The following is a 19253-nucleotide window of genomic DNA, read 5'->3' as shown; positions in this document are numbered from 1 at the left end:
GGTTCCATGTGAACAGGACATGGTGCTTTGTGCATAGCTGGTCCTTAACGTTCCCTTTGGTGAGATGAGCCGGAATGGGGCAATCTGACCACAGCGGTGAGACGAGCTGTCTGAATCCTTAGGCTCAGCTCGGTGATCCACAGAAAGGGAAACGGTGCCTGGTGGCTCTTCATCGGAAGTCTGCTCTGGTCGTTGTGTGAGGTGCTTCTTGATTCTTTGAGTCAGTAGCAACCATTTCTGAGAAGCTTTGGAAGATGAAAGAGGTGTTTGATCTGGGCGAGCACCTTTCTTTCACCCCAGACGCTCAGTGTCCTGGGGCCTGCCGCTGGCTTGGGTGTGCTCCCAGAGAGGGGTCGTCCCCGCGGCGTTTCCCAAACTGGGAGCAGTCAGGGCATGAGCAGGTGGGACCTACTGCGGCTTCTCCCCTGGATGGGTGAGGTGCTCAGAGATGCAGAGCCTGGCACCCCAGGAGAATCGGAGAGAATCTGAGAACGGGGGGTTGGGCGTGGGGCTGTGATGCTGCCCTTCCCTCCGCCATGTGGTTCTTGGAGCTGGGAGATGCCCGTGGTTCAGGGTGGGGAGGTAAGCCACGTCACAGCAGTACTGCCAGCAGGCACGCGCAAGGTGGGATCTCAGCCACAAAAAGGCCTACCAGGTAATGTGTCCACAATTAAGTGAGAGTGGATTGGGCGGGGACTTCCACTTCTATCGTTTGTTTCTGTTGCTGTGGCTGCACAGCACATACCACAGACGGCCCTTTTTTATTCTGTGGGTGACGATTCAGATCGGTCCATGAGGGACAGCTTGTCTCTGCTCCGTGGCGTCTGGGTCTTTGTGTAGAAGACTTGAAGGCTGGAGGCTGATCTGGCTGGGGGCTGGAGGCCTCGGTAAGGCCTCCGGGGACCGGTGTGGCTTCCTCACAGCCTGGGGGCTGGGTGCCAGGGGGGCAGTGTCCTGCGAGAACCCCCTGGAAGCTGCGTCACCTTTTATGACCAGCCTCACAAGTCGTGCCTCGTGAGGCCTGCCACGCTCACAGTCCCTGCTGGACTCGAGGTGCAGGATCATAGACCCCAGTTCTCCCTGGCAGGTGGCAGCCTCCCGCTGTCAGAAGAGCGTGGTGGGTGGGAGCTACTGCTGCTGCCACCTTTGGAGGCTGCGACCTGCCCGCTCTGTGTGCTAAGACGCTGTTTGAATTGTTTGCAGTGTATTCATGGACTGGTTTTGCAATTTAGAAAAGTCTTCATCTTTACCCCGTATTTTTAAAAAGCCTTAGAAAATAGGGGAATAAAACAAAGGTGCCTTTTAAGTGTGGGAGGTGTGAGGTGATGAGAGTGTTAAGAAAGGGACTCGGCTAGCGGGAAGGCAGGCTGTGGTGGCGCTCGGGCCGTGCCGTGTGCTCCCGGCCTTGGGCAGGATCTCCAGCTGCTGAGGTCCCATCTGTGAAGAAGGGCCGTGGTCATCACACGGGACGTGGAGGGATCCATGAGGGCCACGCTCCGTGTGCGTGAAGCGGGGTCCCTGGCAGAGGTCCCCTGCTCTAAGAGGTGAGGCCTGCACCAGCTCTCTGGCCGCACAGCCCGTGGGGTGGAGAGTCAGCTGCTCACAGAGGATGGGAAGTAGAATAACAGACTGACAGCGGCTCAGGTGAGGGCACTGCTCCCTGTAGAGCAATTAACAGCCCCCTCCTGGAAGCTCCGGTCGACATCTAACTTTTGAGGAAATGGATTTCCTTATGTGGCTCCTACAGGGAGGGAGTTCTCGAACGTTAGCCGGGAATAGTTGGTCCTCGCCTGTTAGCCCTTCCAAACCCAGCAGAGTCAGCTCATGCCAGCATCAGCTCCTGAGTAAGTTGTTTGAGGTGAATTTTGCCCACAGCGTGCCCTTGCGGGGCTCCGTGTGGCATGTGCTTTCGATCGTCCCTGTCATAATTTCTGCAGTTTTCAACTGGGGTGTGAAATATGCATTACAGAGGAAGGAAATTCCTGTGCTCTTAATCAGCACTTAGGATCCCTGGAAAAGAACTGAACCCCATGCTTCAGTCTCCTCTGTCGAGTTAAGGTTTAGAGCAGGTGAGCAAAGACTCAGTGCCTGAGCCCGGGCAGCTCCAGACTGCTTTTTTTAGGATGGTTCCTGTGGGCAAGCTAGTGCTATCCCACGTGAGCAGTAGTTTACGTCTCCTAGCAGCTGTAGTGGGTGGAGGTCATGTGATGTGTCAGTAATGTTGATGACGTTACCAGAGGTAACTCGGTGATCCCTGGTTACCACTGCTGTTTTTGGAAAGATTTTATATAACATGAAATAATCATATTCTATTAAAGTAATGTAGGGGAGTGTACTATTTGAAGAAACATGTTGGTGACTGTTTCTTAAAGGAAATACTCAGAATTTATTAGTCCGAATTCTGGATGTCTCTGTTTTGAGTTTACGTGAAGTGGGACTCTTTCATTTTCATTAAAGTGAAAAAGAACGTGTATTTCTGTGTGTTAAGTGTATCTTCAGGACTAATAAGAAAACTGTTTTTGCCTAGATTATTTCATCAAAACTTTATTGATCTAGATGATGGGAAAAGGTCTGAGTTGATTAAGAGTCAAAGAAAATTGGAATATTTTCAAGTGTATTCAAAATAACGTGTTACTATAATATTTTATAACCGTGAGCTGCGGCACTGGCATATAAGTTCATTCCTGAACACAAGAACGAGCCTGGCAGGCTAAGGGCTCTCGGGGTGTGGGGGTCCCTGCTGGAGGGGTCGGTGCTACAGAGGCCAAGGGATCTCGGGGTGTGGGGGTCCCTGCAGGATGGGTTCATAGGAAAGCCAGAGAAGCTGGAGCCTGGCGGGGGAGGGGAAATGACGTGGAGGAGCTAAGCAGAAACCGGACTGTACCATGGCTTGCTTGTAAGTCCTGGTGTTCAAAATACAAGAAGGAAGCCCCAGAGCAGGGAAGTGAGACGTCTGCTGTGTGGAAATGGATGGAAGAAGCAGGAGCAGATGTGGGGAACTGGTCACAAAGTGATGGCGCCAGTCTAGGTGTGAAGCAGCATGGGCCTGGACCAAGCCGGTAGCAGTACACATGGAGAGGACAGCAGATTGAGAACTCTGGGATGTGACGCTTTGTGTTAGAAGTGGGGACAGTTGTTTTAGGATGGGAAGGTGGAACAGACATCTTGTACTAAGTGCTAGACTTCTTTTCCAAGCCAGAAATATGTGTGCAACTTTTGTCCAGAAATCTCACTAAGAATTAACCCATGGAATGATTCAAAAAGGGGAAAAAATTGTATGTGATAGAAATATTCCTTATGTTGTCTTTTCTGTTGCAGTGAGAATTAAAACTCTAACTAATGGGTTAATTTAAAAGATTTAAGTTATAACTATATATAGTTTATTCTTTCTGGTATAAAAACTGGCGAAGGAAATGCAGAAATGAAATTAGTTCCTTACTAGGTTGGCAGAACTTTTTCGGTCAGGTCCTTTAACACTAAAACCGTGGCTTGCCAATTTTGGAATACTAACTCTTCTCCAAACTTCTCATAGGGTTGATGGGGATGGAAAGTGCTACACTGGAGTCCTCTGTGGCCTGGGGTGCAGCCCAACCACGGGGGCCCCCATCCTGCCAGAGCATGACATCGAGCTAGCATTTGATGTCCAGTTCAGCGTGGAGGACATCGTAGAGGTAAGGCTGGTTCACCTGGTGTGCCAGCTCTGCTGGGTGCCCGTTTAACAGTGAGCGTGGGGTCTGACACGGTGTGTGAAACAGACATGCGCTCCGGCCTGGAGATGCTCCTGTCCCTCAGGTGCCCGTTACAGCCCTCTTCCTGACCGAGATGGTGCTCTGGCTTGGGAGGCTTTTCTGGGCGATGGATCGAGCCCCAGGGCGGAAGGGCTGCTGTGAGCCTCCCCCGCGCCACGTCTAGCTGACCAGCTCGCCTGATGATGGTGGGAAGTGAGGACAGCGAGGCTTGGCCCACTGCATCTTCTCCCAGCACAGGTCGGCTCGCATTGCTGACAGGTGTGCAGCTGTGACCTCTGCACTGTCTGGGCTGGGGTGACACGGGCGTGAAGGTGAAGCGCTCAGATGGGTGGAGCAGTTGACACATCACTGCTCCAGCTGTGGAATCTAACGTGAAATTTGGGCTTGTATTCTATGTGCTTTTGTTTCCATGTCTCATTGTTCTAATAACTCCATTGAGTTGCATTTTACAAAGTGAGGGGAACGCTGGTCCTGAGCAGGTAGTCTGAGCACTTGGATTCCTTTCTGTCCCCGAGCCCCACACTGCAGGTGAGGTGGGCAGAGCCGCAGAGAAGGCAGTGGGAGGAAGGCTGAGGTCCCGACTCCCAGAGCCCTGCTGGTGAGGTCCTCGGCATGGGTCTTTTTGCATAAAGGGACTTCTAGAATATTCCTTAGGTCCCAGATCTAACGGGAAAATGTAGAAGTAAATATAGGAGAAAATCTACATGACCTTGGATTTGGCAATGAAATGGTAGATGCAACACCAAAAGCATGATGTGTGAGGAAAATGGTGAGTTGGACTGTATCAGAATTAAAACTTGCCCAGCAAAAGACCCTTTAAGAGGACGAGAAGAGAAGCTACACACTAGGAGACCACAACATATAAAGAACTTTTAAAACACAGTAATAAAGCAAGCAACTAAATTCGAAGATGGATGGCAGTGAACAAATGAAAGGTGCTCAGCGTCCTGGGTCATCAGGAAATTGTCAGTGAAACCACAGCGACACCACTCAGACCGGTGAGAATGGCTGAAGTCTAAGGCCTGGCAGGAACAGTGCCGGGGGGCATGGGGCAGGAGGTCTGCTCATTGTCGTCGGTGGGTGCAGAATGTAACGACATAAAAAGACAAGGTTCTTCAAAGTTAGACACCCACCTGCCACGAGACACCGTCATCCCACCTCAAAGCACATATCCAGGCTGTTTGGGAACTGCCCGCCTGTAGAACCCGAATGTTGGCAGTGCACAGTTGTTGAATGCTGGGTACAGTCTGGAAGGCGTCAGCAGGGCAGTGGACAGCACGCTGGGGCCGGCTGCTCGCTTGGCGGGGTCCACTTCAGCAAGGGGGGGTGGCTCTCAGGTGCTCATGTGTCACCACGCCTTGTGTGGTTCTGTCCACGTGACATCTGGCACAGGCTCAGCTCCAGGGTCAGAACACAGATGAGTGGACCAGGGTGCAGGGCAGGCCTGCGAAGGGCACCCAGGGCAACAGGCCAGGAGCTGCTCAGTCTGCTGCTGGGCGCGGACGCACGAGTGCGCATGTCAGACCCCCCACGGTCCCTCGTGAGACTGGGACTCGTGTGCGCGATCAAGGTGTGTGTGCGCGTGTGCTCACACACACACGCACACTTACCCAGCCTCACATGCACATCCCATGCGCACACCCACACACGTGTGCATACACACACCCACACTCACGTACACTTATACACTCTTACCCACTCACATAAACCCACTCCCCCACAGACACTCATACACAGACACCCACACACACTCATATGTATACACCTCCACTCACACACACACACCAGATAGGACACCGGGGAGTTTTGCATGAAGGGGGAGGAAAAGGAGCTTTGGAAACCGGTTCTGACTGGAAACAGTGAGGCTGCCGACAAAAGCTTCACAGAACATGGCTCTGCTTGGCAAAGTTGCTTCTCGTGGACAAGTTAATTTTGAGGCCGCTCTCCGTGTGCCTGCGATTGAAGAAGCATGTGGGTGTGGGACCAGGGGTCATTGGACGGGGGCTGCAGCACAGCGGAAGGAAGGCTGGACGGCCCCCTGGGTGGGGTCAGCCCTCAGTCAGTACTGAGTCAGCACCTGCACAGAGGGGTCGTGGGGTGTGCGCCCTGACACCTGGGCCATGGACAGACCCAGGCCCCGATTGTGATTTCCAATAGGGCTTTCCAGCCAAAGGAACCAGGGCTCCTGGGATTAATGGCTGGTTCTAGGGCTGGGCAGGGAGAACACAGGATGAGCCCGGAGTATCCCTAGTGCCAGAAAGTAAGGAAGTGGCAAAAAGGGGTGGGTCACAAGGACACCGGAGCTAATCTGAAAGAGCGGGGGGGGGGGGGGGGGCAAAACAGATAATTAGTATTAGATTGTAATTCAAAGTGTGAAATAAGTATCCGTGTGTCCATTGGCTATAAGTGAACAGATGGGGAAGAGGAGAGAACTCTCAGGGACAGAAGAATCCCTCACAGATCCTGCCCCTGGAAGTACAGCTGAGCTGCCCTTCCCCACACAGCGCCTGGAGGCTGACTAGACTTAGCGCTGTTCTCAGACAGTAGAGTGGGGAAGGGAAGAGACACGTTAGAGTGGGCAAGTTGCAGATCCACTTAGCGAGGTGCTCAAGGCCAACGTCATGGTCACGGCACGCATATCCTGAGACAATAAGAGAAGGGCACCCCACCTCTGTGGGTTCTCCCCAACACCCATCACCCCAATCTGATCATGAGAAAAATGGCACAAACCCAAATGGGGGCCTCCCACAAAATACCTGACCACAGCTCAGAACTGCTAAGGTCTCGAAAAACAGGAAAAGCCTAAGAAGCTGCCCCAGAGCAGAGGAGACTGGGGAGACATGACCACAGGGCAGTGTGGGCCCTGCATCGGCTCCTGGGCTGGTCCATCCAGGTCAGGACGGCCTGGAGTTCAGTTCTAGTAATGCACCATCACCGGAGCCCGTCCTGACAGATGCACCGAGGAGACGCGAGGGCTGGCACGGGCTGGGCTCCGGCGTGCTTAGCTGTCAGCTGCTCAAAATGGGAAGCTTGTTTAGGAACCGCCACAAAGTCTGGTAGCACGCATGGCGTGTTGTACCTCCTTAGGCTCCGTACACACATTACAGACGAAGTGACGGGCACGTGTGTGATGCACGTGAACTTTAGCTGTGTGACGCCAGGAGTTAAACGATGTTAAATTTTAAGATGGAAGTTTGAAAAGTGTGCTTACATTGAAAAGTCAGAACCATTCTTGCTGGTTTTTAATTTCTTCTTTTGTCATTGCTCCTTAAATTATGGTGGTAGTTATTGATGTTGTTCGTGTTATTTTATTTATTATTTGCTCGGAAAGCACGTTGATGAGAGTCAAGAATTTGGGCTCCGAATGTTTCTGAACTACCTAAATGTGGGCTGACACTCAGTCGTCGTGGAACCATAGGAGTACTTATGTTGCCATTTATTTGCAGATCAATATTCTCAGGGCCGCCATTAACAAGCTGGTATGTGATGGACCAAACGGGTCGAAGTGTCTCGGGCCAGAGCGAATCGCGCAGCTACAGGACAGTGCACGTCAGAAGCTTTTGGGGTGAGTCACGCGATGACACGGTGGCTTCCCTCCCCGTCAGCTCTCCTAGCTGTCCGGACGTGAACACTGGCGTTGTTCAGGAGAGGTCATAGCCTGGTCCTCTGCAGTGAGCGTCCAGTGCCAGCCGTAGGCCCGACTCCCTGGACAGCAGCCGCCTCGTCCTGTGCATCGGTCAGGACCCAGGCACAAAGCAGAGGACAGTGTAGTAAGGGACCCTTTCAGACCGCACGGGCAGGGCGGAGGGAAGCCACAGCCGGGGGTGTTAGCAGCGGTGCCTTGGGGGCCTGGAGGCTGAGAGGCCGTGTGGGGAGACCCTCCATGGAGCATCCCCGGGGAACGGGGTCTGGGGATATGCACCCTGACCTCCCCTTCCTTCACCGCCGTCTGGACTGACCCGCATTGGCCAAACCCAGTGGCACTGCAGCCTGGCCGGCTTGGAGGAGGCCGGGAGCGGGCAGGGGGTCGCAGAGAAGCAGCAGCTGCCAACACATCCAGTCCTGCCTTCCCGCCTCACACAGCTCTCCCAGGCTGCTGGCAAGTCCTTTCTGGCCGCGAGAGCGTCTGTGCTGCTGGGGTTGACTGGTGGCCTCTGATAGGACGGTGGCTTTCCGTCCCTTCCCATATATGTCTCGGTTGGACTTCTCTTAGCTGTACAAGCACTTTAAAAGGTGTGAAGTATACACAGCTATCTTAGCAGTTGGGAGAAAGGCTAATTTTAGTTTTCTGTCCTCACTTTCTTCCATAAAATATTGTTACGTAGACTTTGTGTTGAAGTTGCACCCACGTAAAGTGCACACAGATCATGCCCGTGCATTTGCACAAAGTGAACATCACTTGCCTGAGTGACCGGCACCGGTCAGAATCCATGTTGTGAAACATTAAATGTGCTTGAGCTGACGATGTCCCCATTTACCGTGGCTGCTTGCAAGTAGGGGCCGCACAGCCTCTGACCCAGGAGTGGGGCAGCCCCCCTGGTTGTGGAGGGACAAGGGACCGGGTGGTCTTATAGCTGCTTCAGCCCGTTGTCTGTTCTGCTGTGACTGTTCAGTGAGCTCAGGGATTCTCTGGTCAGGACCATAAACTTGACCTTTTGAAACTTGTTGTGGTTATAATTGTTATACTTGGTTACAATTATGAGGGAAAGTACGTAGGATTTAGATCTTTTTAGAAAGATTACAGTAGTGTTTTCAGTTACTAATGTATCACTAAGATGACTTAATTCTCGTGTTTAAATTTTAGTTTGTTCTGTCGAGTGAAACCAAGAGAGAGAGTTGTTCCTAAATGGCACGAAAAGCCATACGAGTGGAATCAGGTGAGAAATGGGGCCCAGGGTGAGCAGCCTGCCGCCGGGATCGACGGAGACAGGCTCCTTGATGGACCCAGGGCTCGCACAGCGGCATGGCGGGGCTGAGAGCGGAGTCTGGAGGCAGCGGTGGCTGTCTGGTCACTGGGGCATGTCACAGGCCAGACAGGCGGTGTCCAGACAGCACTGTGGAGTACCTTGGTGAAGAGTCAGACCCAGGCTGCTTGTCCTGTGATTTCGGTAAAACAGGAATGTCTGCAGCAGCTTTTAGGGTACACTGGCATTGTCTTCGTCTGCTCGGGCTATCACAGCAGTATTCCGTCCACTGGGTGGCTTAAACAGCAGACATTTATTTTCTCTCAGATTTAGACACTGGAAAGTGGAGAGGAGGGGCCCGCACAGCGGGGTTCCGCTGAGGACCTCTTCCTGGCTTGTACATGGCCACCTTCTTGCTGTGTCCCCCCAGGGCCTGGTCTCTTCTTCACTAGGGGCACTAACCCCACTGGAGGCCCCACCCTCGTGACCGCGTCGACCCACATCCCTCCCAAAGGCCCTGCCTCTTAACACCACCTCCCTGGTGCTCACAGTTTCAGCATATGGACCGGGGACACAATTCAGACCGCAGCAGCCATGCAGTAGGGCACGTCCCATTTGGGGCACCTTGACCTTTACAAGCTGCACAGTTTAGGGAATGGAGCAAAGTGATTTCAGGGGAAAGAACCCAGGGAGGAATCTAACCTTTAATGCTAGAGCCAGGGCCGTCTTTATAAACACACCAGTTGGGGGGTGGCCGGTTGGCTCAGTGGGTTAGAGCGTGGTGCTAATAACACCAACGTTGCCGGATCAATCCCCGCATGGGCCACTGTGAGCTGCGCCCTTCTTAAACAAACAAAACAAAAAAACCCAGCTGGGGCGGAAGTTCATCCTTTCTCTGGCAGTTCAAGAGAGAGGCTGCCCCGGACGTGGCATCGTCCCACCTGAGTCTGAGTCTAGAGGCTGCTCCACGCGCTCCCTGACTGGCCTCCGTCTCCAGAGCCCTCAGGAGCAGTTCATCCTGCACAGAACTCTGCCGGGGTGACTAGAGGACAGTTGCCCCCACCCTCGGGGCCTGCAGACTGGCCGCGGCTTGGAAGCCAATAGCAGGACTCACTTTGGAAGCAGATTTCATTTTGAGGTTGATGAGCTTTAGAAAGGTTGCATGCTTTAAAGCCTCTCTTACATAGGAGGGAGCCTGTGGGAGCTTTCTGAGTAAAGGTCCATACTGTGCAAGGTGACTTTAAAGGTGAATTATCAGGGTATAGAGCTGCAGGTTATGGATAGAGAAGCATTCTACAAATACTCTTTGAAAACTAGAATGCTTTCTTCTATCATACATGTCTGTGTGTCCGTGTGTGTGTATGATTTTACTTATTCCCATTATTTACTTGACGTCCAGCAAAGTCCCACTGCCGAGCCTGACTGGCCTTTTGTCTGCCCTGTCAGGTTGATCCGAAGCTGGTCATGGAACAGGCGGACCCCAAGGGCAGCAGAGGGAGGAACACCTTCCTCTACCAGCTCCACAAGCTCATCGTCCTCAGCTCCTAGGGGTTGGGCAGCTGTGCCCACTGACTCCTGGAGGCACCCCCACCCCCCATGGATACCAGCTCCTTCTGCAGACCCACCGTCCTGTACCCCAGCACCCGAACAAATGGGGCTTCCACCTGCTACCTTTCTCTTTGGTGGTGGCCAGAGAGCGCTATTTCTTTTCCTGTGGGAAGGTTGGAAAGCCCCGTCTTTTCCAGAAACAGAAAACCACTGTGTTAAACGCTTGGGGGAAAATGGTTCCGAAAGAAGCCTTCGTTTGAAAAGAGAGCCGTGTTTTGCTTTAAATTCACTCAGGTAAATCTCAGCATCTACTCTTGCACAGAAAGTTCCAGAATGTGCTTGTATGTTCTGTTTTGTTACAGTGATTTAAAACTGGGCCATAGGAGAAACCAGGACTCCCACGTTACCACAGGCGAAAGCTGTGTCCTTTTTCAAAACCATGTGGAACTTTCTAAGTTGTTTTCCATGAGGGAAAATATCTAATTTTGGTAAAACTAACTTCAGTTTTGTATATTTTAGATTTTTACTTAAGTTACAATTTTTAGTTTAGTTTCCTCTGGAAATCAGAGAGATTGCCCGGTAATGAGTATATTTCGTAAGACAATAAAAGCATTAGACCGCATTTCTGTTTCTAACAGTGTCTGGTTGGGAGACTGAAATGTATTTCGTCCTAAGAAACCCAAATGAAGGAACATCATAGACCTGTTGTTACCAGCCGATCCCATCGGGCAGGGTTGCTGAAGAACCACCTGGGACCATGCACTGAGTGCCCGCAGGCGGCCAGGTGACCGCTTGGGGGCCCAAGCCCAAGGGTCAGAGTTCCCTGGTGAGGAAATAGGAGAAGTGCACATATTGGGTCACAGTGTGGGGACGTGCCCAGGTGCTTGTGTGGAGGTCTGGGGACCCGCCACCCCTGGGGGGCTTCTGTAACCAGGACCCAGCTGGCGGCTGGGCAGCAGTCAGGAAGCCCTCAGGATGCCAGGTGTGCCACGCACCACTGTCTGTCACGGTGTCGCCGTCAGGACCTTCTAGGGCAGCTCTGGGCTGAGCGCCAGCATTCCCGTCGGGGGTTCTGGGGAGTGGGCATCCCAAGCTTGGCAGGAGGAGCTGCTACCAGGGTGGCAGCAGCAGCAGCAGCCAGAGCTGTGTCTAGCATTAAGGTTCAGGCCTCGCCTGCCATGTCAGGAGGGAGCCGGGGTTTGACCGCGGCTGGCCCTTGGCTTTGCGGGTCCCTGGTTCCCTGGCGCGTGGAGTGGCCAGTGGGGGAGCGGCACAGGGCAGGCCAGAGTACTTGGCGTGCTCGGTGGGGCTGTTTCCGAAACAACTACATGAATGGTTACAAAATTCACGAGTGGCAAAAGGCTTGTTAAAAAACAATCCAGGACCTGGATCCCCCTGCTTCTGACCCTCAGAGAAAACCACTCCTGCTCTTTCCTGATTGTTTCTGGAATAGCCTCCATCTTGCTCAGCGTTGACTACGACCTTTGTTACTTCTCTTCCTCTCAGTGGTTTAGTTTGTAAAACTGCGTTGTTGAGGTAAATTTTACATACAGTAAAACACACCCATTTTAAGGGTTCAGTGTGAGTTCTGACAGGTGTGCACATTCTGAGACCAACACCCCAGTGAAGAGGATGAAATTTCCATTACCCCCAAACTCCCCTGTGCTGACTATAGTCAGCTCCCAGCAGCACTGCAGGTCTGCCCTCTGCTGCGGGGACTGGGCTCTCACTGCTTCTCTCTAGTGCGCGCGTGCTCTGGGGGTGTCGAGCAGCACCATGGCCTCTACCCACCAAATGCCAGTCACAACCCTCTCCAGTTACGCCAACTGCAAGATCTCTAGACAGCACACTGGTTGAGAACCACGGCTAGAGAACAAATTTCTCCTTTCCAGAATTTCATGTTGATGGACTCACACAGGATTTAGTCTGTGTCTGGATTCCTTTGCTTTGCATGTTTTTCAGGTCCATCCATGAAACTGTTTAGTAGTTCGTTCCTTGTCATGCATTTTATTGATCGGTTTACTTGGATGGTTATTTGGGTTGTTCTCAGGTTTGGGTTAATTGCGAATAAAGAGACTGTGAACGGCTCTGTGTTAATCTTTGTGTGGACACATGTCCCGTTTCTGTAGGGTAGACACCTAGGAGTGGCACTGCTGGGTCACGTGTGTATGTACCTTTTTAAAGACGTTCCTTAGGCAAGCGAAGTGTTTTGCAGTGGCTGCGCCATTCTGCACCTCTGCCCCAGTGAAGGGCGTCTGGCACTTGGTCCGTGGGGGGGGGTGTCCCAGGTGATGCGTTTCCTTGTGAATACTGATGTTCAGCATCTTTTCGTGTGACTATTATTTTTATGTCTCTTCGTGAGGTATCTGTTCCAAATCTTTTCCCCACTTTTTATTGGGGTCGTCTGTGTTCTTCTTGAGTAGAATGAGTTTGTTTGTCTGGGCACAGTTCTCTGTCAGAGATTCACACTGCAAGTATTTTCTCCCAGTCTGCTTGCCTGTGTGGTTTTAATGGAGTATTTTGAAAAGTAAAATTCTTCATTTTAGTAACATTTAATTTAGTTATTTTTTTATGGTGTTTTCAGTATGTGTATCCTATGTAAGAAGTCTTTGACTAACTCAAGATTGCAAAGGTTCATCTAGAAGTTTTATAGTTTTAACTTTAAGTCTGTGATTCATTTTAAAGTTTTAATTTTTGTTTGTTTTGTTTACAGGATAGAGGTGGTAATGTGGGGTTGAGGTGTGTATTTTTCCATACAGATATCCAGTTGTTTAAGCAACATTTGTTGCAAAGATTGTTCTTTCTCCATTGAATTGGCTTTACTCCTTTAGCAGAGATCAGTTGACTGTAATTTTGTGGGTCTGTTTTTGGGCCTCTGTTCTGTTCTGTTGGTCTGTTTTGTCCTTTCTTGATTCAATACCATACTGTCTCCATTGCTATAGCTGTGGGTCTTGAAATTGGAGAGAGTCAGTCCTGCGGCTTTGTCTTTCTTCTCCGCGACTGTGCTGGCCGTTCTGGGTCTCCTGCCTCTTCCTATAAACTTCAGAACCAGTTTATTGATGTCCGTAAAATAGCTTGCTGGGATTTTGGTGGGGCTTGTGTTGAATCTATAAATAACGTTGAGAAAAACTGACATCTTAACAATATTACGTCTTCCTATCCAAATACATGGATATCTCTCCATTTATTTAGATCTTCTTTATTAAGATCTCTCATAAGAGTTTTCCACATACAGATCTGGTACATATTTGTTGGATTTATAGCTAATACTTCTTTTCCTTTTTGGTGCTAATGAAAGTGGCATCGTGTTTCTAATTCCTATTCACTGTTGGATCGCAGGCAATTGACTTATATATTAGCGTTATGTTCTGCAACCTTGCTCTAATTGCTTCTTAGTCCAGAGGCTTTTCTTTTTTTTTTTAAATCAATTCTTTGGCATTTTCTATATAATCATGTCATCTGTGAACAAATGGAATTTAACTTATTTCTTCCCAAGCTATTTGCCTTTATTTATTAGCTTGGTGCAAAGGTAATTGCGGTTTTTGCAATTATTTTTAACCTTTTAAACCGCAAATACTTTTGCACCAACCTAACACTTTTCTTACTGCATTAACTAGGATTTCCAGTGTATTCTTGAACAGGAGTGGTGAGATCTCTGCCTGGTTCCTAATCTTAGTGGGAAAGCTTCCAGTCTTTCACCATTGAGTATGCTGTTAGCTGTGTACTTTTCGGCCACTTGTGTCTCTTCTTTGGAGAAATTTGTATTCAGGTCATTTGCATATTTTTGAATTGGATTTTTGTTGTTGTTGTTGAGTTGCAGGAGTTCCTTATATATTCTGGAGGTTAAACCCTATCAGATATGTGCTTTGAGAATACTTTCTCCCATTCTGTAGGTTGTCTCTTTAAATTCTTGATAATGTGCTTTGCACAAAAGGGTTTAATTTTGATGACGACCAATTCATCTATTCTGTGGCTCATGCTTTTGGTGTTAAAGAATCCACTGCCAGATCACAATCATGCAGGTTTACTCCTGTGTCTTCTCCTAATAGTTCTATAGTTTTAGCTATTATGTTAAGTCATCAGTCCATTGTGAGCTGATTTTTGTATATGGAGTGACGGAAGGGTCCAACCTTGAGCTAGACTAAGAAAAACAGAAGAGACAGATAACTACAACCAGAAATAAAAACGAAGACCTTACTGCCAACCTTACAGAAATTGAAAGTATTACAACACAACACTGTGAATCGTCACACATCAACAAATTAGGTAATGTAGACGAAATGGACAACTTCCTAGAAACACACAAAATGGCAAAACTGACTCAAGAAGAAATAGGAAATCTCAGCAGATCTATAACAAGGAAAGAGATTAAATGAATAATCCAGAACCTCTCCAAAAAGAAAAGTTTGGGAACACATAGCTCTACTACCAAATGTTCTTTCTACAAAGCATTAATGAAGAATTAACACCAATTCTACTCAAATTCTTTCAACAACTGAAGAGGAGGGATGATCCCCAAACACATTCTGTGAGGCCGGCATTGCCAGAATGCCAACATCAGACAAAGCCAGCACCAGAAAACCCGGCCAATCCATGTATGAATACACATGCAGCCTCCTCAGCAAAACCCCAGAGAACCGAGTCAGAGCACCGAGAAGAAGGATACCTTGTGCGAGGCCTGTCACGGCCTCACCTGGCAGCCTGGTCCCCCGGCCCTGGGGCTTTCTCATCATTTCCTGAATATCTCACGTGCTTTCATTTTTGTCTCCTGTACACTTCCCTCCACGTGGACTGAGTCTGCGGCTGCTCGGCCCTCAGTGCAATCCTCCTTTTCCTCTGTTCACCCCCAAAGTTGGCGCTTCTGCAAAGCTGTCCTAAGTCTCTGGGTGGAAGTAAGTATCTCTCTGCCTGTGTCCCCAAAATGTGCTTTGTTCTACGAGAGTTCGGCAGTTAATTTATTCCCCAGCACTCTGGGGGAGTTTGTAGCTAAATTTATTCCACTCCGCGCCTCAGGAAGGGCTAAGCCCTTCATTGTATTATAGGCCGCTTGAGAGTGGAATCTGTATTTTATTAACACCTGAGTCTGAAATACCTGACACCTGGTGGGTATTCAAATGCAGTTAGAATAGAAGCCCCAGCAACCTGGGGAGGGCCTGCCCAGGGACTCAGGCTTCCAGGGAGCCCTTGTGTTTGGGGAGCAGGAGGACCACAGGGCCTGCGAGGATGGTGAAAGCCACAGACACCGACCAGGCAGTGCAGGTGGGTCCCCCTCCCCCTCTCCCGGAAACCCTGATGGCTCTGACCCGAGTGCCCCACATCACACGCTTAGGGCCGGGTGCCAAGGCCACCTCCTCGTCACAAGGCTCATTGCTATGGAGACGTCCAAGCATCCGGAGGTAAGACTTGATAAATGTAAAATGGATTAAGGAATCAGCAATTCACAACACGGAGAATTGTGGAAATTAATTATTATTGACGTAAATAATTTTAGGAAAAGATAACTTTCTAAACGGTGATTACCTACGGTGCCAGGTAGAGGTGCTAGAGACGGGAGTACAGGAGGCTTTCCGCCTAGAGAGCCCGCAGTCCGGTGGGGACAGACGATCCGACCCCGGAAGGAGCGCCGTGGGTGCCGGTGTCATGCAGGAGCCTGCACCTGGCCCAGGTGGGCATCTGGGGACACAGGCTGGGCATTGCCTCAGAGATGTGGCGTTTCTGCTGAGCTTTGAAGGAAGGAGGAGGGTCAGATGAAAACGGACGGGCGTGGAGACGGCATAGCTTTTAAGTGGGAATTTTAAAGGCCATATTTTGGGTCATGATTGATTAAAATTGGATATAAATAATAAAAGAGGCCCCCTCCTTTCCAAGTTTCAACTGCTTGGAAATTAGAAAACAAAATGCTCTTAGGTAACTCTTGGATCAAAGAGGAAATTAAAAGAATAAATGCAAACTACCAAGAGGGCAATGAAAAGATACAAAAATCTGGGGGGTGCTCATGTGAAAAGACAAAGGAACTAAATAGAAGAAATTAGGCCCAGAAAAAGTTGCTAGGAAGAGAAATGTATCAAAGATGTAAAATCAAGGAACAGAAATTAATCAGGAGAAATAAATCCAAAAGCTGGTTCCCTAAAAATAAGGCTGGCCTGGTGGCTCAGGCGGTTAGAGCTCCATCTCCTGACTCCGAAGTCTGTCGGTTCAATTCCCACATGGGCCAGTGGGCTCTCAACCACAAGGTTGCCAGTTCGATTCCTCGAGTCCCGCAAGGGATGGTGGGCAGCGCCCCCTGCAACTAAGATTGAACATGGCACCTTGAGCTGAGCTGCCACTGAGCTCCTGGATGGTTCAGTTGGTTTTGGAGCGCGTCCTCTCAACCACAAGGTTGCCGTTTCGCCTTCCTCAAGGGATGATGGGCTGTGCCCCCTGCAACTAGCAACGGCAACTGGACCTGGAGCTGAGCTGCGCCTGACACAACTAAGACTGAAAGGACAACAACTTGACTTGGAAAAAAGTCCTGGAAGTACACATTGTTCCCCAATAAAGTCCTGTTCCCCTTCCCCAATAAAAAATCTAGAAAAAAAAAAAAGAGCAAAACAGGCTAAGTGGATTAAAATTGCACGGCCCCAAAGGTCTCGGCTCCCAGCATCTAGAGAACAGTTGAATGCTGTGTATCTGTCCCAAGCACCAGAGTAAAGCACCCGAATTCATTTTAAGGAGCTGGCACACAGCTTTAGTGTCAGGATCTGTGGCAGGGACGCGTCAGTAGTGGAAAAGTACACACAACAGTCACTTCTGCACATAGGTGGGAAAAATCGGTCCCTACAAGTAGAATCCAGTGATGTTCAAAACACAAGTGACAGAGCAGGGTCTGTTCCAGGAATGTGATTAGTTTCCTGCCAAGAGCTGTGTATAAGTCCACCATGAATATGGCAGGACACGTGCACGATTCTATTCAGTGGGTGCTGCAGGGGCATTTCAGGACAGTTAGCATCCATCCCAAGTTTGGAGAAGACCATGAAGTGGAGCAGAAGCAGAAAGAAGCTCCAGGCAGTTCTGTCCCTGGTGAGGCAGGGTGGTGACCATGGCGTGGTGTGGGAGCTGGAGCTGTGCAGTGGTCTTAATGAGGACTGTTCTGTGACCTCTCAAACATTTTGTCAAGACAGTGAACACACTCACTGCCGATCATGAGTATGTAGAGTCATGAAAAGAATAGTAAACCTCCTTTATTCAGGACACTGCTTTACAGCTTTAGAAGCACTGAGAATTAGGTTGGAGCTCCAGGATGGGAGCGGTGCCTGCCTCTCGCCATTGCAGGATTGATACGGAGCGAGCAGGTTTTCTGGGCTGAGGTGAGATGTCGGAGCCCTTTCTGGTTTGGATCAGTGTCCAACATCTTGTGTTTTTGTGCTTATGTGAATATAAATTTTACTTGTATTTCAATGATGTGAAACGTCTCTGAGTTGTTTAACGTGACGTGTTTGCTGCCACCACTTGCTCGGGACACCTTCATCCCATCACCCCCGCCTTCCTCACTTATGTCGACACGTCACCCCCACTGGGCCCTTCTGGCTGCCCCTCTCGGCGTCGGGAGCAGGGCCAGTGTCCACATGCCCTCCGGCAGCTCTCTCTACGACTCCATGGCTGTTCCACTTGAGTATCGCTTCTGGCACGATCGCTTTTCCTATCTTTGCTGCTTTTCACCTCCACTGGCCACATCCCTGCTTCCACGATGCATTTTTGTCAGAGGTTAAGTGAGTTCTTCACAGAAGACAGCATGGCTCCAGACTGTGTGGGAACGAGTGCCAGGTGCGCAGTGGGCGGTGACCTCGGACTTCGGGAGAAAGGATCACAGCGCACAGCTGTCACTCACGTGACTGGGCCGCCGCGCCGGCAGCATAGTGTGTGTTCTGCGCAGTGACGGTGAGCAGTGACGGCCGTTGGAATGGTGCTGTTGGTAGAGTCGAGAACCAAAAATCAACAATAAATGTTCTCTCAAATGCACAACGTTGAAGCCATGTCCGTTAAAATAGGCACCGCACGGATGGCCACCATCACTGCTCCTTGCCAGTGACTTGGAGGCTCCAGCAAACGCAGCAAGACTAGGAGGGGAGACACAGCACCACAGGAAGCCAGAGCTCTTGCTGGTGTGCACAGCTGTGTGGCCGGGTGCCCAAGCCCACCTCCCGGCTGGATAATTCACCCAGTCTAGTCTACTCCCAGCTAAGATTTAATACAGCGAAATGATGGAAAGTAAAATTAGTGCGGGGAAGGGGGGTGAAGTCCAGAAAGAAACACGCACACTTCCACCAGTCTGTTCCCAGTGGAGTCGTAAAGGATGTGTGTAATTTGTCCGGCAGTGAGTTGTGACAACACGTGTGCAGTGTCCACCAGGGGAGCTCATCCATCTCGGTGTGCGAGATGTCTTAGAGACCAGTGACGTAGGCACTCTCTACCGCAGGTACCAAAATTCTAGGCTCCGAGTTCACACACCACATTGTACAAGCAGTTTAGGCACAGAGAGCCACAATCAGAATACAGGAGTCCACGTGTAAGTGCATCTGTGCGTGTGCTTGTCAGGAGCGGGAGCACAGAGGAAAATGGGGGGACCCGTTCTCATGGTGACCTTCGTCATCTGGGGTGGGGGAGGGGTGGGTCTTTTCCTACAGAGTCCTTCCTGCTGCTTTCCTGGAACGCACAGCTGATGACTGGGGCTCCAGCAGCCATCTTCAGCCTTGGGATGACCTTGGCAGTGGAGCCACCTTCGAACAATGGCAGAATCTGGGCTCCTGTCGACCCCAGCCAGCACCATCCCACTAGCCCTGGACTGCCTCACTCCAGACTTCTTTTATGTGAGAGAGAAATGCACTTTTTAAAGCCTCTGTTATTTTTTGGTCTGTGTTACAAGCAGCCCAACATAGTTCCTGTTTGATACAGTATATACTAAAAAGAACAAGAAAGCCTTAAAAAGTGAAAGCACACACTCAGTCATCAAAGTGCTAAGGAGCAGAAGGAGCGTGAAAATCACGAGACGCCTCAGGTAAATGGCTGTGTCTCT

General features: G+C 50.3%; 1 protein-coding gene across 1 annotated transcript in view; it reads left to right on the top strand.

Annotated features, from left to right (window-relative positions):
* The window catches only part of TDRD9 (tudor domain containing 9), a 91039-nt gene extending 80541 nt beyond the window's left edge, over positions 1–10498 (top strand). The window contains exons 33-36 of the mRNA XM_033108772.1: positions 3533–3671; positions 7196–7314; positions 8554–8626; positions 10100–10498. Of these exons, the coding sequence (XP_032964663.1) occupies positions 3533–3671; positions 7196–7314; positions 8554–8626; positions 10100–10201 (433 nt within the window). The 3' untranslated portion in view covers positions 10202–10498. The remainder of the gene's footprint in view (positions 1–3532; positions 3672–7195; positions 7315–8553; positions 8627–10099) is intronic.
* The last annotated feature ends 8755 nt before the right edge of the window (positions 10499–19253 follow it).

The sequence above is a fragment of the Rhinolophus ferrumequinum genome, chromosome 6 (assembly GCF_004115265.2).
Source record: "Rhinolophus ferrumequinum isolate MPI-CBG mRhiFer1 chromosome 6, mRhiFer1_v1.p, whole genome shotgun sequence".
NCBI lineage: Eukaryota > Metazoa > Chordata > Mammalia > Chiroptera > Rhinolophidae > Rhinolophus > Rhinolophus ferrumequinum.
This window is presented reverse-complemented; position numbering and strand designations above follow the sequence as displayed.